This window comes from Fusarium proliferatum, assembly GCF_900067095.1.
Source record: "Fusarium proliferatum ET1 genome assembly, contig: FPRO_scaffold001, whole genome shotgun sequence".
NCBI classification, from domain to species: Eukaryota; Fungi; Ascomycota; class Sordariomycetes; order Hypocreales; family Nectriaceae; genus Fusarium; species Fusarium proliferatum.
The window spans coordinates 3743721-3765117 of NW_022194790.1; the positions used below are offsets into that span (position 1 = coordinate 3743721).

General features: G+C 48.7%; 7 protein-coding genes and 1 non-coding gene across 8 annotated transcripts; 5 read left to right on the forward strand and 3 right to left on the reverse strand.

Moving 5' to 3' along the window:
• Positions 1-2646: 2646 nt before the first annotated feature.
• FPRO_00862 (putative UTR1 protein, associated with ferric reductase activity) lies at positions 2647-4704 on the forward strand (the record flags this gene model as incomplete). Its single annotated transcript, XM_031221725.1, has 1 exon — positions 2647-4704. The coding sequence occupies one exon, from the start codon at positions 2647-2649 to the stop codon at positions 4702-4704; it is 2058 nt and encodes a 685-aa protein (XP_031075610.1).
• Positions 4705-5737: 1033 nt separating this feature from the next.
• FPRO_00861 (uncharacterized protein) lies at positions 5738-7734 on the reverse strand (the record flags this gene model as incomplete). The annotated part of the gene is made up of 4 exons (XM_031221736.1): positions 5738-6710; positions 6759-7240; positions 7348-7459; positions 7547-7734. 4 exons carry the CDS (start codon positions 7732-7734, stop codon positions 5738-5740), a joined length of 1755 nt encoding a protein of 584 aa, XP_031075611.1.
• Positions 7735-10862: 3128 nt separating this feature from the next.
• Positions 10863-11813, reverse strand: FPRO_00860 (putative GSP1-GTP-binding protein of the ras superfamily; the record flags this gene model as incomplete). Its single annotated transcript, XM_031221747.1, has 5 exons — positions 10863-10997; positions 11055-11260; positions 11313-11466; positions 11518-11610; positions 11751-11813. 5 exons carry the CDS (start codon positions 11811-11813, stop codon positions 10863-10865), a joined length of 651 nt encoding a protein of 216 aa, XP_031075612.1.
• A 1666-nt stretch (positions 11814-13479) lies between these two features.
• FPRO_00859 (uncharacterized protein) lies at positions 13480-14324 on the reverse strand (the record flags this gene model as incomplete). Its single annotated transcript, XM_031221758.1, has 4 exons — positions 13480-13608; positions 13663-13997; positions 14047-14119; positions 14172-14324. The coding sequence occupies 4 exons, from the start codon at positions 14322-14324 to the stop codon at positions 13480-13482; spliced, it is 690 nt and encodes a 229-aa protein (XP_031075613.1).
• A 373-nt stretch (positions 14325-14697) lies between these two features.
• FPRO_00858 (uncharacterized protein) lies at positions 14698-16137 on the forward strand (the record flags this gene model as incomplete). Its single annotated transcript, XM_031221769.1, has 4 exons — positions 14698-14801; positions 14856-14946; positions 14996-15160; positions 15214-16137. The coding sequence occupies 4 exons, from the start codon at positions 14698-14700 to the stop codon at positions 16135-16137; spliced, it is 1284 nt and encodes a 427-aa protein (XP_031075614.1).
• Positions 16138-16611: 474 nt separating this feature from the next.
• On the forward strand, positions 16612-16683 carry tRNA. Its single transcript has one exon. It is a non-coding gene; the product is annotated as a tRNA-Asp (tRNA).
• A 270-nt stretch (positions 16684-16953) lies between these two features.
• FPRO_00857 (uncharacterized protein) lies at positions 16954-17611 on the forward strand (the record flags this gene model as incomplete). The annotated part of the gene is made up of 3 exons (XM_031221780.1): positions 16954-17082; positions 17140-17334; positions 17393-17611. 3 exons carry the CDS (start codon positions 16954-16956, stop codon positions 17609-17611), a joined length of 543 nt encoding a protein of 180 aa, XP_031075615.1.
• A 930-nt stretch (positions 17612-18541) lies between these two features.
• Positions 18542-20915, forward strand: FPRO_00856 (uncharacterized protein; the record flags this gene model as incomplete). Its single annotated transcript, XM_031221793.1, has 6 exons — positions 18542-18643; positions 18705-18907; positions 18963-20320; positions 20368-20570; positions 20620-20736; positions 20790-20915. 6 exons carry the CDS (start codon positions 18542-18544, stop codon positions 20913-20915), a joined length of 2109 nt encoding a protein of 702 aa, XP_031075616.1.
• Positions 20916-21397: the final 482 nt, after the last annotated feature.

The window sequence follows — 21397 nt, forward strand, 5'->3', positions numbered from 1 at the left end:
ACCGGCATGTTTGGTAAACAACCTGTTACGGTGTTACCTAGCTTGGCGCCACGAATACCAAAACCTGGTGTCACAATCGCTAAAGGTTTATCACAACTAAGGTTACAACGTAAGCTCGGGGCCTGAGGTCGACGATCTACAGAAGAAAGTTTCAAAGGACGAGAACGTGAACATCAAGACGCCAAACATTGTATATCCGTAGTTCTTATGCCAAACTCTTCTAAAATACATAATGCGCATTAGTTACCGTTGCCCTGAAAACGATTAAGCCACTACAGCTGCACAGGGAGCATTGAGCGCTACTGAGACCATGAATCGACAAACTGGAGAAATCTGCAACGACCCTGAACCATTCGCAATTGAACCGTTGAAAAGCAAGACGGCGCCCACTTGACAACTGTTAGTTCCACTTTCCCGCACGGTTATAACAGAGAAGTGTAAGTGGTTAGTTGAGCCGCGGCTAGGCTATAGACCCGTTGGTTAGGGATCCATAGAACATTGACAACTTATATGATATGATATGATCTTGATATCTTATTGACATTGATTAAGGAACACATACATACTATTTGTTGTTTCTCCTGCCTTGTTGGCACTAGCATAGTACTTGCTAATTCGCTTAGTTTATAACCGCATAGTTGGTTCCCTGTACAGAGACGAAGAGACTGCAACATGGTTTCCAATCGACGTGTCTCAACAGGCGCTAGACGAGGAAAAGATTTTGTGACAAGGAGTTCTAGGCTGAGAAAGGGGTTACCAGGGTCGACCCTCCAGTGGAAGGGGCTGGACTATCCACGACGGGAGCCTTTCCTTTCCCCCCAAAGCTGGGACCCTAGAGCTAAAACACAGGGGATAGAGGCAGGTTTTATAGCTCGCGATATTCGAAAACACACGCAAGGAAAATGAAGCCAGAGTATTAAAGCCCAGGTAGAGCACACAGCAAATTCTTGGGTTCGGTAGCCGGTCTCAACACTCTCCTTCGAGCACTCGTATTTTGTTCTCTTTTATTTTATTTTACATTGATTGTAATCACGCGTTCGCCGACAAGACTCTGTGAGTCTCGTGCAAAATCGCCCACTTTATTTTCATCTTTGCCTCTCGCTTACGGCCTCTTTTTTTTTAATTCCTTCGCTTGGTCACCAACATTCTTGGTCGCTCGCTGCGTCTCTGTCTTCTTTGTCACAACCCTCCCATTGGCGCCAAGTAATTTAACCTGTTGGTTCTTTTTGAGGGTTGAATCCGCTCGACAACCTATCTTCTTCGCTGGTCGTTGAATACTTACATCACATATTTGTGGCTTGCAGCTTTGGACTGGTGTAGTGTTGTGTTACATCTGCACTGCAGCCAAAAGAGATCCCGGAATCCTTGCCTTGCTTCCTTTCTCTGTGTGGCTCTTCGCTGTTTCTTCCCGAAATTCCGGTTGCACTTTGTGGATTGCAAAAGAAGGTTCTCTTTTCCCAGCCTCAACCTTGAATCAACTGCCGCCGCCGTGACGTTGAATTTGAGCAACATATAGAGTCGGCAGCCGAACACTGCAACCAACAAGATCAACCAACAGCACGACCAACAACCTCAGGATCTAGTCTAACCAGTCTCTTGGTGCTTGATCCCAGCTGCTCACATCACCCACGTGCATCGTGTATTGCTGCGACTAAGGATTCTCATCACAAGCACCACCAATAGCGGCGTGTCCCTCCCGCTCGGCTCGGCTCTTGCGTCTTAAGAAAGCTATCGACATCCCTGGCGTATCTCCGTGAGTGGGTGTCTCATCCCCGCAACTGACTGGGGTTCTCGACGAGATTTGGCAACGGTCAGAAAGATAGCTCGTCACGGGGGTTACGGATATCACTTTTCGACTTCTCGACTTTTCGATTTCCAAGAGTGGGCTGCTACCGTTTTTCCTAATTGGATATTCTACAACCCTGCCGCACCTCGCTGCATCAAGGAGAGATTATTGGACGAGAGTCTATTAATATCTCGATATTCAGAGTGAACGGTGACTGATTGATTCAGTAAATCAATCGCTCTATCAGCACATCCTTGTATTCCATTCGGGGGATCACAGGGGAAGCGAGGTAGCAACAGACTTGCATTGCGACGTCATCTGTATCTTGCTTGTCAGGCCAGCCCCTGGGGGGTTCACTCCTTGTGTACAGCGCAAACTGGAATCGAGTGAGATTCGATCGTCGGAACGTGGTCGGTACTGTACCTGATACGGTTGCAAGTACGGCATTGCATTGTCATTCACACTTATCAACTCCGAAGCTTTTCTCCGCTTGTCTCCGCGGCCCGCTCACCTGTGTCGGAATTCCCATCGGCCAAGCTTATTGCTTATCGCCGCCAGGATTCATCGAGAAAATTACTTAGCAGTGAACAAGTCCGCTTCAGCAAAAGTCGGGTGAACAATCAAGCATTGTGTGGGAAAGCACACGATAAAAAACAAAGACAACGAGAGACACCGCGTGCTCGTCACATTGGAACCCCATCTAATTTTGGGATTTTATCCTATTTAGGGTCCTGGTCTAACATCCCCCATCTGTTCCACGTTACGGGTCACCTACAGGGCCTTGTCCACCAATTCCTTTGCCCCCTCCCCTCCAAGTCTACCGACCCAAGTACCTAGCCTCCTCCGCCAGCAACGGAAGTATGACAGGCGTACTGTCTCCCACGGCTCTCCACCCAGCTCTTGGCAGCCCCCGAGACAACGGGTATTGCTTGTCTCCTGCTCGCTCTTCCCATTCACCTGTCCTTAATAAGAGGAGCACACTCGCCGACACAGGTTTTAGCTCGGACACGGTTCAGACCACACAATTAGAAGTTGAGCAGCCAAGTGTGTTCTCAACATTGTCCCCATCTCCTTTGTCGTTGTCAGTCTCGGATCGTTTAAAACCTCAAACTCTCCTGGAAGATTGTGGAGCCTCTACTTTGTCATCTGCCCCAAAAGATACAACTTCATTGAGCTCGCCCTCTTCACAATCTTCCACTCTACCATTACCCTCATCAACTGCAGATCATCCAGCTTCGTCTTCTTCAACTCAGAAAGACGCACTTCGGTCTAGTTCTGGCCCGAGGGCTTTGGCTTCGGTGGTCCGACACAACAAACCCGACGCTTTGTCACTCGCACTCCCACACACAAACATGCCTTCTCTTCGCCAGACGGAACCTTCAGAGTCGAACTCTCCACCAGCTTCTTCGGCCGGTCCTCTACCTGGCTTCACGAGTGTGTCCAAGAACTCTGCCGCTGCCACGCCCTCGCAAAGCCTAACTGATGCCCTCAATGACCTCGCCAAGTCTCGCTTGACCACGGGCGCCATCAACACACCCAACACCGCCCGGACTTACACTTCCACCTCTAGCAATGACACAACTTCATCTGATATGGCCGCTACCATTCTCGCCTCAACTTTGCAGTCGCCATGTTTCTACCATCAGCGATTTGCTGACGCTGTCGACATCGGCAAGGTCCTCGAGGAAATCAAGAATGATGTTTCCATGTCACATTCGCGTCTTGTCGCGACTGCAACTGGTGTTCGAGAGGTTTCCAAGCAGCTTCAGCGTCGTCCCATCAAGCGCGCAGTCCGCAACATCATGATTGTCACCAAGGCACGCGACAACCAGCTCGTCTATCTCACTCGCGAGCTTGCCGGGTGGCTTCTGCGGACCCCCCGTTATGGCTCCGACCTCGGCGTCAACGTCTACGTCGATGCTAAGCTTCGCAACTCACGACGTTTCGACTCATCTGGTCTCCTTGCCGAGAACCCGCGCTTCCAGCACATGCTCAAGTACTGGACACCCGATTTGTGCTGGAGCCAGCCTGAGAAGTTCGATCTTGTCTTGACTCTTGGTGGCGACGGTACCGTCCTCTTCACCTCATGGCTCTTCCAGCGCATTGTACCTCCGGTGCTCTCATTCAGTCTGGGAAGTCTAGGTTTCATGACCACATTTGAATTTGAGAAGTACAAAGAACATCTCAACAGAGTCATGGGTGATGATGGCATGAAGATTAACCTCCGCATGCGCTTCACGTGTACTGTTCATCGCAGCAACCGTGGAGCCGGCGCCTTGGACGCACCCAAGCTCGAAGAACCTGAGCAATTCGAGGTTCTTAACGAACTCGTCATCGATCGTGGTCCTTCCCCCTATGTGTCCAACCTGGAGCTCTATGGTGATGATGAACTCCTCACTGTTGTACAAGCAGATGGTTGCATCTTCTCCACCCCAACTGGCTCTACAGCATATTCGCTATCTGCCGGTGGCGCTCTTGTTCACCCTGACATTCCTGCCATCCTTCTTACACCCATCTGCCCTCATACCCTATCGTTCCGACCCATGGTTCTTTCTGATACCATGGCTCTTCGAGTTGTTGTTCCTCGTAATTCCCGAGCCACTGCCTATTGCGCTTTTGATGGCAAGGGTCGACTCGAGCTGCGACAAGGTGACCACGTCACAATCACTGCCTCTCAGTACCCCTTCCCTACTGTGACACGCACCGATACAGAGTGGTTTGACAGCGTGAGCCGTACTCTTCGCTGGAACGTTAGAGCTTCCGCACAGAAGCCTTTCGATGCCGACACCGGAGATAGTTGCAACGATGATGACGATATCGGTTGGGACATTGACACCGATAGTGCATGCTACGCAAGTGAAGATGGGAGTGTCAGTGCCAGCCCCATCCGTCGGCAGATGAGCCTTTTGGGTATGTGAGGAAAATACATGGCATCAGCGGCCTTGGATAAGAGCTGGTTTTAGGCATGGTGTTGGCGGCGTTACAATTATTGTCTGTCATTTCAGATGATCTGGGTACAATGATAGATCAGCTTTATCTTCATTTTGATATAAGCGGGATGGCAAAGCGGTATAGTTTTGGAACTATGGCGGGAAATATTTAGACATTTAGATAAGATGTAAGACAGATTATGATCTCGTCAAGACAATACACGATATGTGGCCACATAGCTCAACAACAAGAGGCTCGTCAAGGGATAAAGCGTAATCTCTCGAAAGCTCACTCAACGTCCAGCGCCTCTTCAACTCTGAAGTAAGGAAAGAGGGACATTATACGATTGGTTGACACGGGTTGCTATGGTGCCTCGGGGAATAATATAAGCAATAGTTGGGTTTTCTAAAGTCTCTTGAGACGTTCATAAGAATTTGATATGAATATATTCTTACAGGCCATCGAGTAAATTCAGGTTGCTACTTTACTTTCGATAGGCTTCTGAATATGCTTATGTGCTTAGTTCAACTCTGAGCGACGGCTATCCTTTCTTCTGTAACCTCGGTTTTTGCTCCAGTGCTATTACAATATCATTCTTTGTTGGTCATCATTGAACATCATTTGAAGTGGTAAGCTGAGTCTTTCCTTGAAGGTCCTGTGAGACAGTCTCTTATTGTCAATTTTTCTTCCATCCAGGAAGCCAAGTGACTGGCTCCGTTCTCCATCACATCAAGTAACAGTATGTGAATACGAACATATTTACAAGCACAAATTCCAGGCGCCGAACTCTATTCCAAATCCCAAATCCCCTGCCGCCATGAATCAGGACTTTACCGAACATTATACAGTTGTAAACATCGAGAACCAGACTCGTGTGAGCCATGCAAGAAAGTGATCCTTTATCTGCCACGGAAGAGGAAACGACAATAGTCAGCCTAGGCTATATCAAAGTCATTTCGCTCTTTCCTGGGATTCCATTCCCCAGTATCTACAGATATAGTTTTTCCTTTTATCCCCTCTTCACCTCCAAGCTCCTTGGCTGAGAGAAAGAAGACCTGCCACACAGTCCATATCGGGCTTTTTACTAGGGCTGATAGAACCTCGAACCATGTCTTGTTCCCTGGAAGACAGCACTGGTTTCATCCTGTCCTGGAAAATCTCCAATCCTTCTTTGACGATGGAACGTGGTCGTGTGGGCGCTATGTTTGCGCGGGTTGCGAGTAGGTTTGGGCTCTTCTGCTCCTGCAGGGCCCGGCCCACTCGTCGAGGGTTATCGCCAACATGTTTGGGGGCAGGGGGCAGAGGTCGACGGTGGTAAGAATCCGGCGAACTGGTCTCCTCGTCAGGGCTCAAGTTCTCCTTATCCGAGTCACCACCTGTCGGAGAGACCAACATCGAAACCTTCACCTTGCCATGCTCCCTGTCAGCCTTTTCCCTTTCGTCCAAGTCCGCGTCTAGTCGTGAAATACTTGACCCAGTAGGATCCAGCTTTGCCTTCTTTGCCTGGTGAGGTCGTTGGGGCCTTGTCATGGGAGCGTTGCGTTTGGCGTTGCTTGGCTGAAGAATCCCGCTCGTAGAACGAAGAATGTTAATAGCTGCAGCCGCCGATCCGTTCGACTCGTACTCGGCCTGCGCTGTCAGCTCATCACGGTTCTCAGCGTCCGCACATTTTTCCCAGGCATGCACATCACGAGACCGACCTCGCACAAGACTAGGAGGCAAACTGCTAGTGAGTTCCGAAAGAGGAGGGAGAGTAACAGCGCTGCTACTACGTTGTAGGCCTCGTTGCAGACCACGCTGTCGCTCCTCGGGCAAGTATGGCGTTGTGGAGGATGGTCGAGGGGGCAATTCACGTGAAGGAGAGCCTTGGTTGGAGACTAATTCTGCCTTTCCGTCTAAGGATGTAGAAAGGTGAACCTTGGGCTGGCTTTGGGAGAGAGGGGTGGCAATGACACGATCAGAAGCGCATGACGACGGAGGGAACGTATCAAATCTACTTTGATTAGTTAAGGCACACCTAGTAAAATTGTATGCGGCATACCTGAATGAATCGTCACCGCTGCGGGCAAAAGCAGCTGGCGTAGAGAATGAAGTGGCCCCAGCATTCCACCGGTTGGACAGGTAGCCAACATTACTAGATATAGAGCTTGACAAAGAATGGGATACATCTCGAGCTTCGTGTGGGAGAGTAGGATCGATGCGGTTAGGAGTGGCGTCAGAATAGTAGCGAAAACTGTCATGGCCGAGGGTGATTGGAGTGCTATTCACAAGGTCTGAGTGATATCGTGGCATGGAGGGTGTCCGGTCGAAATGTCGAGGGGGCACAGAGATGGGATCTCCAAATCGAGATATAGAACTTTCGGACACTGGAAATGGACGTGCGGGTTTGCTTGGAGTTGTAGTGTGTGTAATTGGGTCGAAAGTTGAGGGATGCATAATTCCATGATGAAGAGCAGCAACTTCTCCCGGTGACAAAGGGCGAGATTTCCTGCGGTCATTCTGTCTTCGATTTTGAAACCAGATCTGGAGGGGATGATGTTAGTTTGGTGATACCCCATGGGAAGACGCGTGGTAGGTCGCCATGTCAATGCCAGGATCTAATAGCAAATGCAATGTTGTCAATGCCATACCTGAACTTCCTTCTCGCTCAACGATACGCGCTGGACGATGTCTAGGCGCGCCTGTTTATCGGGCTTAGGGTTACTGCTGTATGCCTCTTCCAGAACCATTTTGTCTTTCGCCCTGCACAACGCCATCAAATCAAAATTAGCTCAGTCCTTCCGATACATCGCTGCAGCCAGAATTGAAATGTAAGGTAGATCAACATACGTTGTCCGTTTCCTCTTTCCCTTGGGATGCTTCTCCGAATCAGTTGCAGATACAGCTGAATTGGTTGACGCATCGGCGAGAGGAGGGAGACTCTGGGGCGTGACAGCGATGTCGTGAAAACGCGGGGCCGGGGGAGCGTGTTTATCGGGCGTAGCGGCGAAAGAAGGAGATTTGGTAGAGTCGGCCATGATTGCGGTAGAGAGGAGGGTAATGGAGATGGCCTTATTGAAGATTCAGACGCATTACCGCCCAGTCAGAGAGACGCCAGATTCGTGTTCTGGAAAAGAAACAACAACAATCGGGAGATATCAACTTGGAGATCGGCCTGCAAGGTGGGAGCGATATCAGACCCGATGGTTTGGAGCCTTTCTGAGATAATGATGAAGATGACAGGTGAAGAAGAGAAAGAAGAAAAACGAGGTTGTCTTGATGTTGGCAGGCGTCTTCTAAAACGAGGCGGCCCGCCCAGGATGAAAGTCGTCCCTTCGTACCTAGGCCCTCGAGTGGAGTCCCCTCTGTGCTCTGTAAGGAAACCCCATTTGTCTTGGAGGCTTTTGGCGCTTGTGCCTCCGCGTAAACCTTGTATAGTAAACGCGCACCCCTGTCAATTTACGTATCCATCCGCCGCGTGTGGCTCCTGAGATGCTAACAGCTGGCGGCCACCTGCACCATACATGGATGACGGGAACCCAGCAATAACAAAAAAACCAACCTCCCCTACCGACCTTTCTAGATCTACATTATGTTCTTTTAGATTAGCTTTCCCGCCTTGTCTTTTTTGATAGCCCAGTTTTCAAATAACGCGGTATGAAGAGCGTGTCTCACCGTGTCTTGATTATTTAAGCTTTTCATATAAAATGTCTTATTCCAGATACATAAATGTTTATCGGCCAGATACGAGAAAATCTGACTCGTCCCCTTATGTTAAGTACATAGTCTGGACATGAAGCACTGTTTTCCCTTTCCTTTTGCACCACCCCGCAAAAACATAAAAAGACGCGCGCTACAAGACAATCACAACGCGTGAAATGCTAGGTATAACTCTATTTTTTTCTGTCCCGTTTGAACTTTGATGAAAAGGTAAGAGCATACAAGCCACGCAAGCAAGTTAGCTCTTGGTTTTTCTTCAAGCAGCCTTTTACTGGTCGATATGCAGCTAGTCATCCCGTTGCATAGATTATGCATGCGAATGCATTCAGATATCAGTTGGGCACATATTTCCGATTGCATTTGAGCCGTCTTGTGGGCGACGTAAAGAGACAAAATCACATACATAGTCTCATCAATCTTTCTCCATTCCCTTTGTTTCTCAGTTACCATGCTGCCCCACGTAGTCAATTAACAAGTGGTATTGGCGATCCTGGGGACCATCTCGTGGTCAATTGACACCCCTGTTTCATTAAGTGGCTGCATGCGCCAGCACGCAGGGGTGTCATGCCCGCCATCCATCCTTTTTAAATAGGAACTTAACCTAAATAAACAAACACACTGCCAAGCTTAATCTCGAGTTCATTCTTCCATCAGCTGGATCCTTGTAACTGCTACTTTTGATGTAAACCTCTGATATCATCTGCATTCCATCATCCATTATCGAGGTTGGTGATCTCCCAAGTCACCACCTTTGTGATCTCAATTACTTCACACTTCGACGCCCACCTCAGTCTCTCGTATAACGGCCAGGTACGTGTTATGGATCCATTCATGGCTCCAATGTTTCGTATTGTTTTGATGGGTCCTCTAAACGCGTCTCACATCCGGGCTACTGCATCAACAAAAAAAACATAAACAGAGTATATATGTCAGTAGGTATTGAGGCGCGCCTTCGGAAAGCTTTGGGATGCCGTGTGCATTTGAACTTGGCCTTGGAATCCAGATTCCTCCTTTGCATCAAGGGGTTCAAGTCAGTACCACTTGAGTACCGCAAGACTTGATTCACACATTCATCAACGTCCTCTACTATCACGTTTTATTCCGCATCACTGGGGACTACTATGTATGTCACGGTATTAGCGGTCGGCTAGTACAGTAGCTTTGATGACCTTTTGAGTCAGAGTTCTACCGGTATTTATTGTGTTATCAATATAATGTTACAAATCAGCGCTCACAGAGAGCTGCTGTCGGTGTTATTGGCCAACACGATCGGATCTACTTCTTACTACCTAGTAGGTAGGGAACTTGGGTTACCTTTTCAGGGATTTCACGCCAACGTATGTGACGATGTCCATAACGAATTAAAGAAAATCTCCACAGAAGCCTTTGATTTTGAATACATTTGATGTACAGAAATCGTAGGCAATCATAGGCTGTGCCATGATTTATAGATACCGACGTTTAAGCTCAGCTCACTGGCATATTCGAAGAAATATCGCCACAAGAGGTCAACAATGTTGATGCGATCTTCTCTAGTTAGACAATAACCATGGTCTTTGGCATAGTGCCTCTTTTTGCGTTTGAGAAAATCTTCTGGCTTGGTAAAGAAAGTCCAGTCCCTTTTCAAACTCTCCACCAGCACAAGGGATTCTCATAGTAATGCTCAGGGACTGATCGAGCAGTGTACAATTCTGCTCACGTTTCGGCTGAATATTACTGCAAGGCTCCCACGGCTACCTTAGAAGAGACCGGCAGGCTGCATGCAGAATATGGGTAAGCTCGGAATTGTCAAATCAAGGGTGATAATTGAGCTTTCATAAGTCGTGTCACCACAGTACCAGCTTTGTGTGATGAGGAAGGCTGAGTACCTAGTACCATCGCACCTCCATACAACGAAGAGCTGTAGATTAACAATTCCGAACACTGGGGTTACACATATCCGTATGTGCCAACCTCATCGTCACATGGGTGTCAGCGTTCACTGTACCTGGTAGACATCGATTTAAGTACACTCAAATCTGCCCTTCTTCACTATGAATAGCTCGGAACTGATCCTCCGCTTCGAACATGTCTCGCACCTCTTCATGATCACTTTATGCACAATTGCACAGTGAATTCCATCAAAGGGCCATTGGTCATTGTCTTAGCCAAGCCACGCAAACTTGGCCCTATTCGTTGTTTTTGGTGGAGGAAGTCTAGCTAAACTAAATAAGACACTGCTCTTTGCAGTGGTACCGTCCCTTGAGCCCCAAAGAAAGGCATGACGGCCTGTCTTTTGTGCCGCCCCATAATCACGCTACTGTAAACTCCAGGACTTTCACCCTGGATCTCATAAATGGTCATTTCGGCTGCCTATGTGCCATCCTCAAATACTGCCCATGCATCGTTCCTTGGATGTTTGGCAGCATCCTCCTCAACAAAAGTATTCCGTAACCACACGAGTCATTTACAGATCGTCGTCGGAAAGCTCACCAGGCAGAGGCATAGCGGCGGCCTCGTCCATCTCCTTGCGGTACTCCTCCAGGAGCTTCTCGTCGACCTGGGCAGTAGGGGGAGCCAGAGCGGGAGCAGCAACGAACTCCTATTAGTTCTGGTTAGCATGTATATTGTGTCAAGAGACCGTGAGATATTATCTTACAAGCTGAGGGTTTCCGACAAGCTTGCGGGCGAGCCAGAGGAAAGGCTTCTCGAAGTTGTAGTTGGACTTGGCAGAGATGTCGTAGTACTGGAGGTTCTTCTTGCGATGGAAAGTGATGGTCTTGGCCTTGACCTTGCGCTCCTTCACATCGACCTTGTTACCGCAGAGAACGATGGGAATGTTCTCGCAAACTCGGACGAGATCACCTGGAATATGTTAAATGCGGGTTTGATGATATCATGACCGGGGTAGACTCACGGTGCCAGTTGGGGACGTTCTTGTAGGTAATGCGGGAGGTAACATCGAACATGATGATACCGCACTGGCCGTTGATGTAATAACCATCACGGAGACCGCCAAACTTCTCTTGACCGGCGGTATCCCAGACATCGAACTGAATCTGACCGAAGTTCTGTGATGGATTAGTGCCCCGCATAGGTCAACGTGGGGTCGCGAGACTTACGGTGGTGAAGCCAAGAGGGTGAACCTCGACACCGAGGGTGGCCATGTACTTCTTCTCAAATTCACCAGTCAAGTGACGCTTGACGAAGGTGGTCTGTCGCACATGATGGTTAGTCGATGTTGATGCGTGATGGGGATCGCTTCATATCTCTCGAGAATCGACTTGGCGGAGTAGGGCTCGAACGTCGTTGATAACATCGCGAAAGAAATGTTGCATCATAGGAACCTACACACCTTTCCGGTACCACCGTCACCGACAAGCACGAGCTTGAAGGTAGGAGTCTGCTGCTCAGCCATCTTGATGGTTGTGTCTGTGGTGTTGTAGCGACAGATGCAGAGGATGTAAACAAGCGGGGTGCTGAGAGGCGTGAGTTAGCTTCTGCTGAGTGGTCGGCAACAGCGCAAGACGGTCGATCGAATGGGTAAAGAATGAGATGGACGTCGGTGCGAAGTGATGCTGAGGGAATGGATCCTAAATACCTGAAAAAACCGTTGTTGAATGTGGGTATACCCAAGATTGATTGACAAACTTTCAAGGTCGACCTGATGTTTTGAAAGCGGCGGGGGACTTTGGGCAGGGAAGGACCTCAAGCGAAAAATTCAGTCGCCCCTACCTACCTTCGAGTGGATAGGCTGCACGTGATACCCGCCCATTCAGTGCCTCCAGCCTGCTGCGAGTGATCCACCTCATGGCCTTCCGTCACCAGCCATTACCGTCACCGCCTTGGAGAAATTCTGTGTTACTATTGGGCACCACCAATCGATTCGCTCTTCTACGTCTTCCTGTTCGCTGGCTCAATCTGTGCTGGGCTGCCTAGTGGTGCCTTGCTTGTTCGTCATTTTTCTTTGTGAGGTGATCTAAATGCTTGTAAGTCAGGCCTTGATCCATGCTTGCACCCCGATATCAGGATCGGATGAGTTGGCTAGGCTGGCTATTACCTTACTCCATATCCTAGGAATCAATATGGTTTAGTCAGCATTTCCAGGCATGCTCTAGGCATCTTTAGGTACCGATTTGTTCTTCGTATTATGGGCTTTTATTGGTTATTTTTACTCTCAATGCAAGGTTTCTTGCATCGTCAATACTCAGGCTATCATCTGACAAACAGCTTTCCGTATCTGTTGGCCACCTCTTATCATGAGGCCATATACGGATTCCATGAGAGTGTCCAGCACACCTTTACTGTTTTCCAGGCAACAAATACAAAGGCCATTGCTAATCTGCTGGCACCAACGAATACCTTACGAAATACCTTAATTAACATACCTACGTGGTATTGCTGATAAATGACCATATACTAGTAGCATACCTAGGTGAACATTGAAGTCGCCTTTGACCAATTACACATTTCCTCAAATCAAGCTGCTTTCCTTGGCTCCAGTCGAATGCTTTTCTAGCCCCTAAATCATTAGAAGGCCGATAACTCTTGTATTAGGAGAAACAATAAGCTAGTTGACTCACTGACCAAAACTGCGCTATCACACTACGTCGCTTATCTAGGTCCTTTTATTTATTCCGGTTCAAAGTCCTCAGGCCTCTGCCATCTGCTGCCAATCCATAAGTCAACCCAGGATATACTGGATCACGAAGAGAACCGCATGTGTGAGTTCATTCAATCACAAGGTATCATAGAAAAAAGAAAGAAAAAATTGCTTCGCTATATCAGCATGGGACATAGTACTGTGTGATCCACTTTCGTCTTTGCAAATTAGGTAGGTACCTAGGTTGCGATTTCTCTACCCATATACATCATGAGAAGTGTCTGGACAGCGGCGAGGTTTGAGGCCCTATACTAGCAAGCCATTGGATTGAGAGATGCAAAGCACAAATTAGCAACTGGGCATGGGCTAAAGCACAGGCCCAAGATAAATAGCCTCGATCTAGCTCAACCACCAATTTATCTTGCCCGGAGTGATTAGGCATAGGCTTTCTGGTTTATCATGGCTTTCGCGACAACTCGACTCATAGAGGCAAGATATGGCAGCCCAACAATCCTCGCCCACCCCAGTCCTTTCTTGGAATCAGGGTCAGTCGCAACTCTTGCCGCTCGGTCACACCACCTGGCCTCGACACTCTGATGAAAACGTTGTTCTAATGTATTGTCAACTGGCGGTTTTCGTGTACTATATCAGAGCACAAACTTACCCCTTCGTTTCCCTGAACACACTCGGCCACCTTTCTGAGGTTGTCGTGGTTGGCTCGATTCACATAACCAAAGTTCCGGATTTCATCTCCAGGTTTCAGACCGGCGGATTCTGCTGGACTTCCTGCAGCTACGGTGTTGATTTTGGCAAAAGGAGGGTCTAACGGTGTAGAAGCTGAGTCTGGCAAGATGCCTGGTGAGTTACTCGAGCTTGCAACTGGCGCAGATTCATTCTCATCAAGACTCGCAAAATGTTCATGAAGAAATTTCTCGATCCGGGTCATGAGAGCAGTATAGTCATTCCGCAGTCGAATGATGCGAGCTCGTGTAGTCCTGACTGTCACGCTGTCAGTGGTCGAATCTTGAATCTGGATATATTGAAATACTTTGAGCAACGTCGATGTCACCTCGAGGGAAACCATCGTTTGTTAGGAGAGAAGTGTTCATATCAACCCCATGCTATGATTGTGTTAGAGCATTATAAGTGTTATTTCGTAAAACTCGTGAATACCGAATCAAGCACTCCTCCTAAAGCCTTGAGTTCGGCCTCAATATCGTCCTTCTTTCGCTGCAACTCGGCAAAGCTTAGATGCCCCGCATCGCCATTCGTGACAGGAGCAGTGGTTTCCCCTGAGGGCACTGTCGGCGCGTGTAGATTTTCCATTGTTGGAATGGAGACACAGAAAAGTGAAGTTTCTGAAACTGAGAGCTTCCTACTATGTTGTCGGCAGAAAGGGTTGAATGTGAAGACGTCTTTGTCCCAGGCTGTGAAGGGTGACGCCGCTTAGACGGCAGGGAGCTTTCAGGACTTTTCAGTGCACATCCTCCCTACAACAAAAGAAGTGCAGAGGACCTGTTTAGTGATTTGCGTTGGGAAGCTAGTGCTCCATGTAAAATACTGGTCCGTGCACATACTACCCGGCATTCTGCATGAGGCTCCGAGCTTGTGCTGGCGACGTCACTTTTCTTCCCTAGCAACTTTTTCTCAACAACGCGTCTCTTCATACTAATCAAACTGCTATTGCGACCTCTCCAATATGGCCACCGGGGTAGATGCGCGACTCTTGAAGTCGACCAGATTCCCCCCCGAGTTTAGTCAGAAGGTTGACATGCAAAAGGTCAATTTGCAAGTCATGAAGAAGTGCGTGATCTGATTGCCGGCCTCGTGTTACAACGTGCTAACTCCTCCATTCAGATGGATCGCCAGCAAAATTTCCGATATCCTAGGAAGCGAAGATGACGTGGTGATCGAACTTGTCTTCAATCTCATCGAAGGACCGCGATACGTATGTTTACCGAACCCTGACAAGTTCAGAATGCTGATATGTACAATAGCCGGATATCAAGTCACTGCAAATACAACTCACAGGGTTTCTTGACAAGGATACGGCTGTGTTCTGCAAAGACCTGTGGAAGTTATTGCTGAGTGCCCAAAGTAGTCCCCAAGGCGTCCCCAAGGAGCTCCTTGAGGCCAAGAAGCTGGAGCTCATCCAAGAGAAGGTATGCCAATCACTAATCCTGTACAGTTCGATTTCTGATGGCATTTGATCCAGATCGAGGCAGACCGCGCTGCAGAAACCGCTAAACAGAGACGAGACGACTGGGATCGCCGCGACCGTGAAGTAGCCGATCTGAAAGACCGCGACCGCCGCGACCGGGCTGCTGCTCGTGGAGATACCTGGCAAGGGCGCCGAGGCGACCGTGATTTCGAACACCGGGGCAGAGGGGGTTTCAGGAGGGGAGGTCGCCGATCAAGATCGCCCGGCCCTCGCATCCGTGATACCAGGGACTCATATGGACGCGATAGTTACATTCCACGAGGAAGACGTGGTAGTGGACGCGGCGACCCAGGCCGACGAAAATCGCCCCCTCGATCACGTTCGGAATCGGCATCGCCCAGGCCGAGCTCAAGAAGTCGCAGTGCCTCCCGAAGCACGGATCAATCGAATCAACGACAAAGACCTGTCTCTCACGGGGAACAAGCTGACACACGCAAGAGGTCGCGGTCACCTAGAGGAGATACATATCGGGGCCGGGCAAACAAACGTACCGAGAGAGGCCGGCCAGGTCGTCCATCTCGATCTCTGTCTTCGGAGCGAAATTCTCCTGCACCAAAGCGCAGACGTTACTCTTCATCAAGGAGCCGCTCTGTAACTCGTCGAAGACGACCGGCTAGAGACATTTCCTCATCAAGATCTGAACGGACATCATACTCCCGTAGTCGAAGTCGAAGCCACAGTTATAGTCGCAGTCGCAGCCTTTCCAGCAGCGCGTCACCGGATCGCAGGACCAAAAGACGGCCGAATCATGGACGTGGTCAGCAGCCCTCTAGGCAGAGAGATTCGCCTAAGGGTAGACGGCGAAATAGTTCTTCAGCTTCTTCGCGATCAAGGATTCGAGAAAATTCAGCTGATGTTTCTGAAGATGGATCTCGTGCCCTGCCAACCAAACCCGAGGCAGAGGTTCCGGCCGAATGAAGTATCTGAGGTCAGTTGGCCATAGTGTCTTGAGCCGGCGCAATCACTGACTTGGTTTGTTCGCCAAGATTTGACCTTGCTCCTTGCAACGCCTGTGTCACCAAGACGAGGATGAGAGTGATCGAGGTTGTCTTCTCCTGGGGAAACCTAAGCTAACAATTTGTTCAAACCCTTGTTGAGCCATGAGCATAACTATTATGCTTGCAATTACTGACTTTACGGCGTTGGAAAACAGGAGCATAAAGAAAAGCTTTCTTTGTAGGATATTGACAGGACCAAGGACACATATAACTATCAAATAAATTGAAGCCTTTATCAAGTTCGAGCACCTATAATCAGCTAGTGAAAGCGTTCAGTCTGGACCATATCGGAGACAGAAGAGCGGACTGCTTCTGAATCCCTGCCTCAGAGATATAATCTTGGTATCGAGCTCCACCGTCACAGAACTCACTACACCAGGTTCAACCTGGCTTATCTTCCGTAGTATAGTGGTCAGTATGCAAGCTTGTCACGCTTGAGACCCGGGTTCAATTCCCGGCGGGAGAGTTCCAGCCACCTGCGATACGCAGGATTTCATTTTTGCTTCATTCATAACCTTGATCATTTTCGTTGTTGTTTTGTGGTTAAATCCATGATTTAACCGAGATGCATAAGCGTCTAACGCGGCTACCCGCGCTTCCTTTTAAGCGCCCCGCATTATCCAATTGCAACCTAACTTGTATCCTTCCAGACGCGACCATTCATCATCCCATTTGACGAGGACATCCATCGAGTGCCGAATCCCAATAACGCCGACCTGCCTAGACGACAACGCGCATGGCTGAGAGAAAGGCATCGAACGGAGCTGTAGCTGGTACCGGACAAGTGACGATGTCCGAGTACAAGAAGGCGCAAGCTCGGGTTCGGGATCTGGTCGAGAAGCGCAGGATGCTAGAGAAACGCTTGGTGCGCATTTGCCCACTGAGTGTAAACTGTACTAGAACTCGGCTGATATTTTCATAGACACAAGTTGAAGACAGCATCTCCCAGAAGGAGACTGCATACCTCGACAGCACACCAAGTGGCAACATCATCACCGGTTTCGACAACTACATGAAGGGCATGAGTGGCGCGGCAGCACAGCGACGAAAGGCTGGTCCGATGGAACAGAACAGAGTCTTTTCACGATCGTCGATTTCCTACCGACCTAATAATCTTGTATGGATGAATATCATTTACAGCATCACACGGGATAGGCTAATCATGCTTTTCGTAGGAGGGTATCACACCTGGATCAGGAGGCTCGACGCCAGCTGGCGCGACACCATTATCCGCCGCATTTAGAGACGGACCCTCGAATCACCCGACACCGACATCTTCGACTGCGGTCAAGAACGCAAGCAAGTCGAAGAAGAAAACGGTCGAGCACGAGGACAGCGAAAACGATACTTCGACGAGCAAGAAACGAACAAATTTTGGGGCACAGCGCAAGTAGCGTATGTATAACGATATACTCATGAGATTGGGCGTTTAACAGGGAATGGACTCAACCGTAGGGTCAGGATGGCGTTAGGATTTATAATATAGGTCAACCCACCAACCAGAAGGTGGTTTGGGACCGAGATCACGATAGTTTCAAAGTAGCACGAAACTATTTTATTCATAGGGGAGGTTATCAAGCATTTTGGAACCGTCAAGGCACCAGAATACTCAAAGAGTTTGCGTCAAAGAGCACGCATAATGTCTGTTTTTCTGCCATCATCTTAACAAGTGAAGATTCAATTGCTTGACGTTAGATCACCTATAAAACTCACGGTAGTTCTCCCGTTACTGGGAACTGCCTCACGGCCGAAGTTAGGTACAGTGTATGGTCTTCCATTTGTCGTTACATATGTATATTTAGGCCGTGTGTCATGTCTTGAAACCATTTTAAGCTATCCCACGTTAACATGAACGAGATCGAAGCGACGTCGCAATGTCCGTCAGGTAAGGTTGTGGCTAATCGCAGCGATTGCGGTGAGATTAGACCCTGATTAGCTCTTCAACTTCTATAGTTGCATGTAAAGGGATTACTTTCGTATTGAAGAAACATTCTCTGGCCAGTATTATGATGAACTTTTGATTTAAAGGTTAGGTAGGTAGCACTAATCATAAAGGAAGGTAGCATGAGCAGTGGGTTCACCGGAAGAGAGGGGCCGAGCGGGCGGCTGGCCATGAGAATGAGGAGTCGTGAGGGGGAACCCATGGCACTAGCACTATAGGTGTTCTGCATACCTGGGCTGGTTGTATGATGAGGGTGTCAACTGGACACAGAGGTTCTTGATTCTCCTCTCTTCAACATCCCCAAGAGTCCTTTACTTCGTTATTTCCCAATCATATCACTTTCAATTACTAGAAACGCATTCTCTCCCTCTCTGTCTCCATGATGACGAGGCAGGCCACGCGGTTCACGCCTGAAGTGCTGATTTCGGCCCCGCGTCGTTCAACTGGAGTCCCAAACTCCACTGGGGAGCTCATTCTCTACACCGTGAGTTGGAGCTTGGCAATGCCTTCAGCTGGCTGTGTCAAACTTATGCTAACATGTTCAGATCTCATCGTACTCATTCGAGAGCCACTCCAAGTCGTTCCAGATACGTGTTCTCAATATCAAAGATGACTCTTCCCATCTCGTTTCCGAGGACGCTCATGTTAGCGATCCTATTTGGATCGGAGAGAAAGAGATTGCTTTGATTAGAACAAATGATAATGGCTGCTCATCTCTCTACCAGCAGCATGTCTTGGATGGTTCCGAGTGAGCATATATTAAAGGCAACATGTCGTCTCCAGGAAGCTAACAAACGTATCAGGGCACGCTTGATCAAATCTTTTGCAGGCAGCATCTCTAACCCAAAGGCAAAAGCACTATCTGATGGCAAGGTTGCGTTCATTTGCTCCGCATTGACTACGCCCAAGGGCAACATGTATTGGCAGGCAACCGAGCCCAAGACATACACAACTGCTAAGATATATACCGACCTTTTCGTTCGGCACTGGGATGCCTGGAACACCGAGAATCAGAACTCGCTTTGGTACGGCGTGATTACTAAGAAAAATGCTAGATGGGTGTTTGAGAAGGATGGGCTCACAAACCTCTTGGCCGGTACGCAACTGAGCTCACCTGTCCCTCCTTTTGGTGGAGCAGGGGACTTTGACATCTCAGAGAGTGGAATCGCCTTCGTTGCTAAGGATCCAGAGTTGAACCCGGCGAGAAACACCAAGACAGATCTGTACTACGTACCCATCAGGTCTTGGACAGACAAGCCTCCGCCGCCACAGATCGTCAAGACTGGACGACTGCGCGGCTATAGTAGTGCACCTACTTTCTCCAATGACGGCAAGAAGTTGGCATTTGCTAGAATGAAGCACCAGCAGTATGAATCTGATAAGACAAGACTGTTGTTGATCCCCAACGTGGACGACTTGAGTAACGTTCAAGAGTTTTACCAGACAGACGATGATGAGGGTGGTTGGGATTTGCGGCCTGATTGGGTTGTCTGGAAAAAAGACGACACTGAGCTGTATGTTGCGGCTGAGAAACATGGGAGATCAATGCTTTGGAAGTTACCATCTGATACTCTCAAAGCTCGTGATCTTCCCGAGGCTATTCACAAAGAAGGGTCTGTCGTTGAGGCACATACTCTGGAAGGCAGTGACTCTCTCTTCATTACATCCAAGTCGCGAATCGAGAGCTCGAGCTACGGAGTCCTGGACCCGGAGACCAAGGTTGTCAATGTGATCTCCACCAGTTCCAAGAACGGCAAGACATTCGGTCTCTCCACGTCTCAAGCCAGCGAGTTATGGTATCCTGGGTCCGCCGGCTATGATAATCACGCTCTTGTTATGTTACCCTCCCACTTCGACAAAAGCAAGAAGTATCCTTTGGCCTTTCTAATACATGGCGGCCCTCAATCAGCGTGGACAGATGATTGGAGTACTCGTTGGAACCCGGCCATCTTCGCTGAGCAGGGCTATATAGCTGTGTGCCCCAACCCGACCGGCAGTACTGGATACGGGCAAGCTCATATTGATGCGATTGCCAACCACTGGGGAGGTGCCCCATATGAAGATCTGGTGAAGTGCTTTGAGTATCTCCAGAATCATGTCGATTATGTTGATACTGATCGAGCTGTTGCTCTGGGAGCCTCATACGGTGGATACATGATTAGTGAGTCCAAACGCTCTTGGGCTGTAGTTATACTGACATGAGGACAGATTGGATTCAAGGTCATGATTTGGGCCGCAAGTTCAAGGCCTTAGTGTGCCATGATGGCGTTTTCTCAACACAAAACCAATGGTCGACTGAAGAGCTCTTCTTCCCCGAGCATGATTTCGGTGGAACATTGTGGGAGAACCGCGCTGGATATGAGAAGTGGGATCCGTCTCTGCATACTGGCAACTGGTCCACCCCTCAGCTGGTAAGCATGATACCAGGCGGCGACAAGAAATATACTGACACCTTTCTAGGTCATTCATAACGAACTAGATTACCGACTGCCCATCTCGGAAGGATTGGCCATGTTCAATGTCTTGCAGGCTCGTGAAGTGCCTAGCAAGCTCGTCATGTTCCCCGATGAGAATCATGTGAGTGGTGAGACAATTGGTATATCCTGATTATTTGCTGATAATCGATGCAGTGGGTGCTGAAGCCGGAGAACTCACTCGTTTGGCATAGAGAGGTCCTGGATTGGATCAACAAGTACAGTGGCATCGCAGATGACGAAGCCAAGCTCGAGAAACAGACCGAGGAGATGACTGTATGAATACGTACGCACCACTGAGAATGTTATCAAGGTATTACATCAGGGGGGAGACTGTGTTTGGAGGAGAACACTTTGATAAGCGTTCAGGTTGGAAATGTGCCACAACGTGATATGCTAGGAGATCGTATTATATATTTCATCGATTTATCAACCAGCAACCAGAAGACGACCATCGTGGTATTTTGTGGCTCTCTGAGACAATGGCAGCCTATATCTAACCAAAAGCTGTGAATAATGGTACCACGTGTGTCGAGGCTGCGCATACGCTTAATCATAGGCTCGCCATGGACTTGCCATGAACCTGATCACAAGGAGCCCGATCATCAGTATAAATGACAACCTAGGTAGGTATGTATGCAAGGTTAAACAATGACAATGCTATATTCGTAAGTCTTCCATTTTTTGCTCAGATGATCAAAGCCAGTTTCATAATGGAGAAAACCTAGAGAAAAAGGTTTTTGACATGATCTTCGGTAATTGTT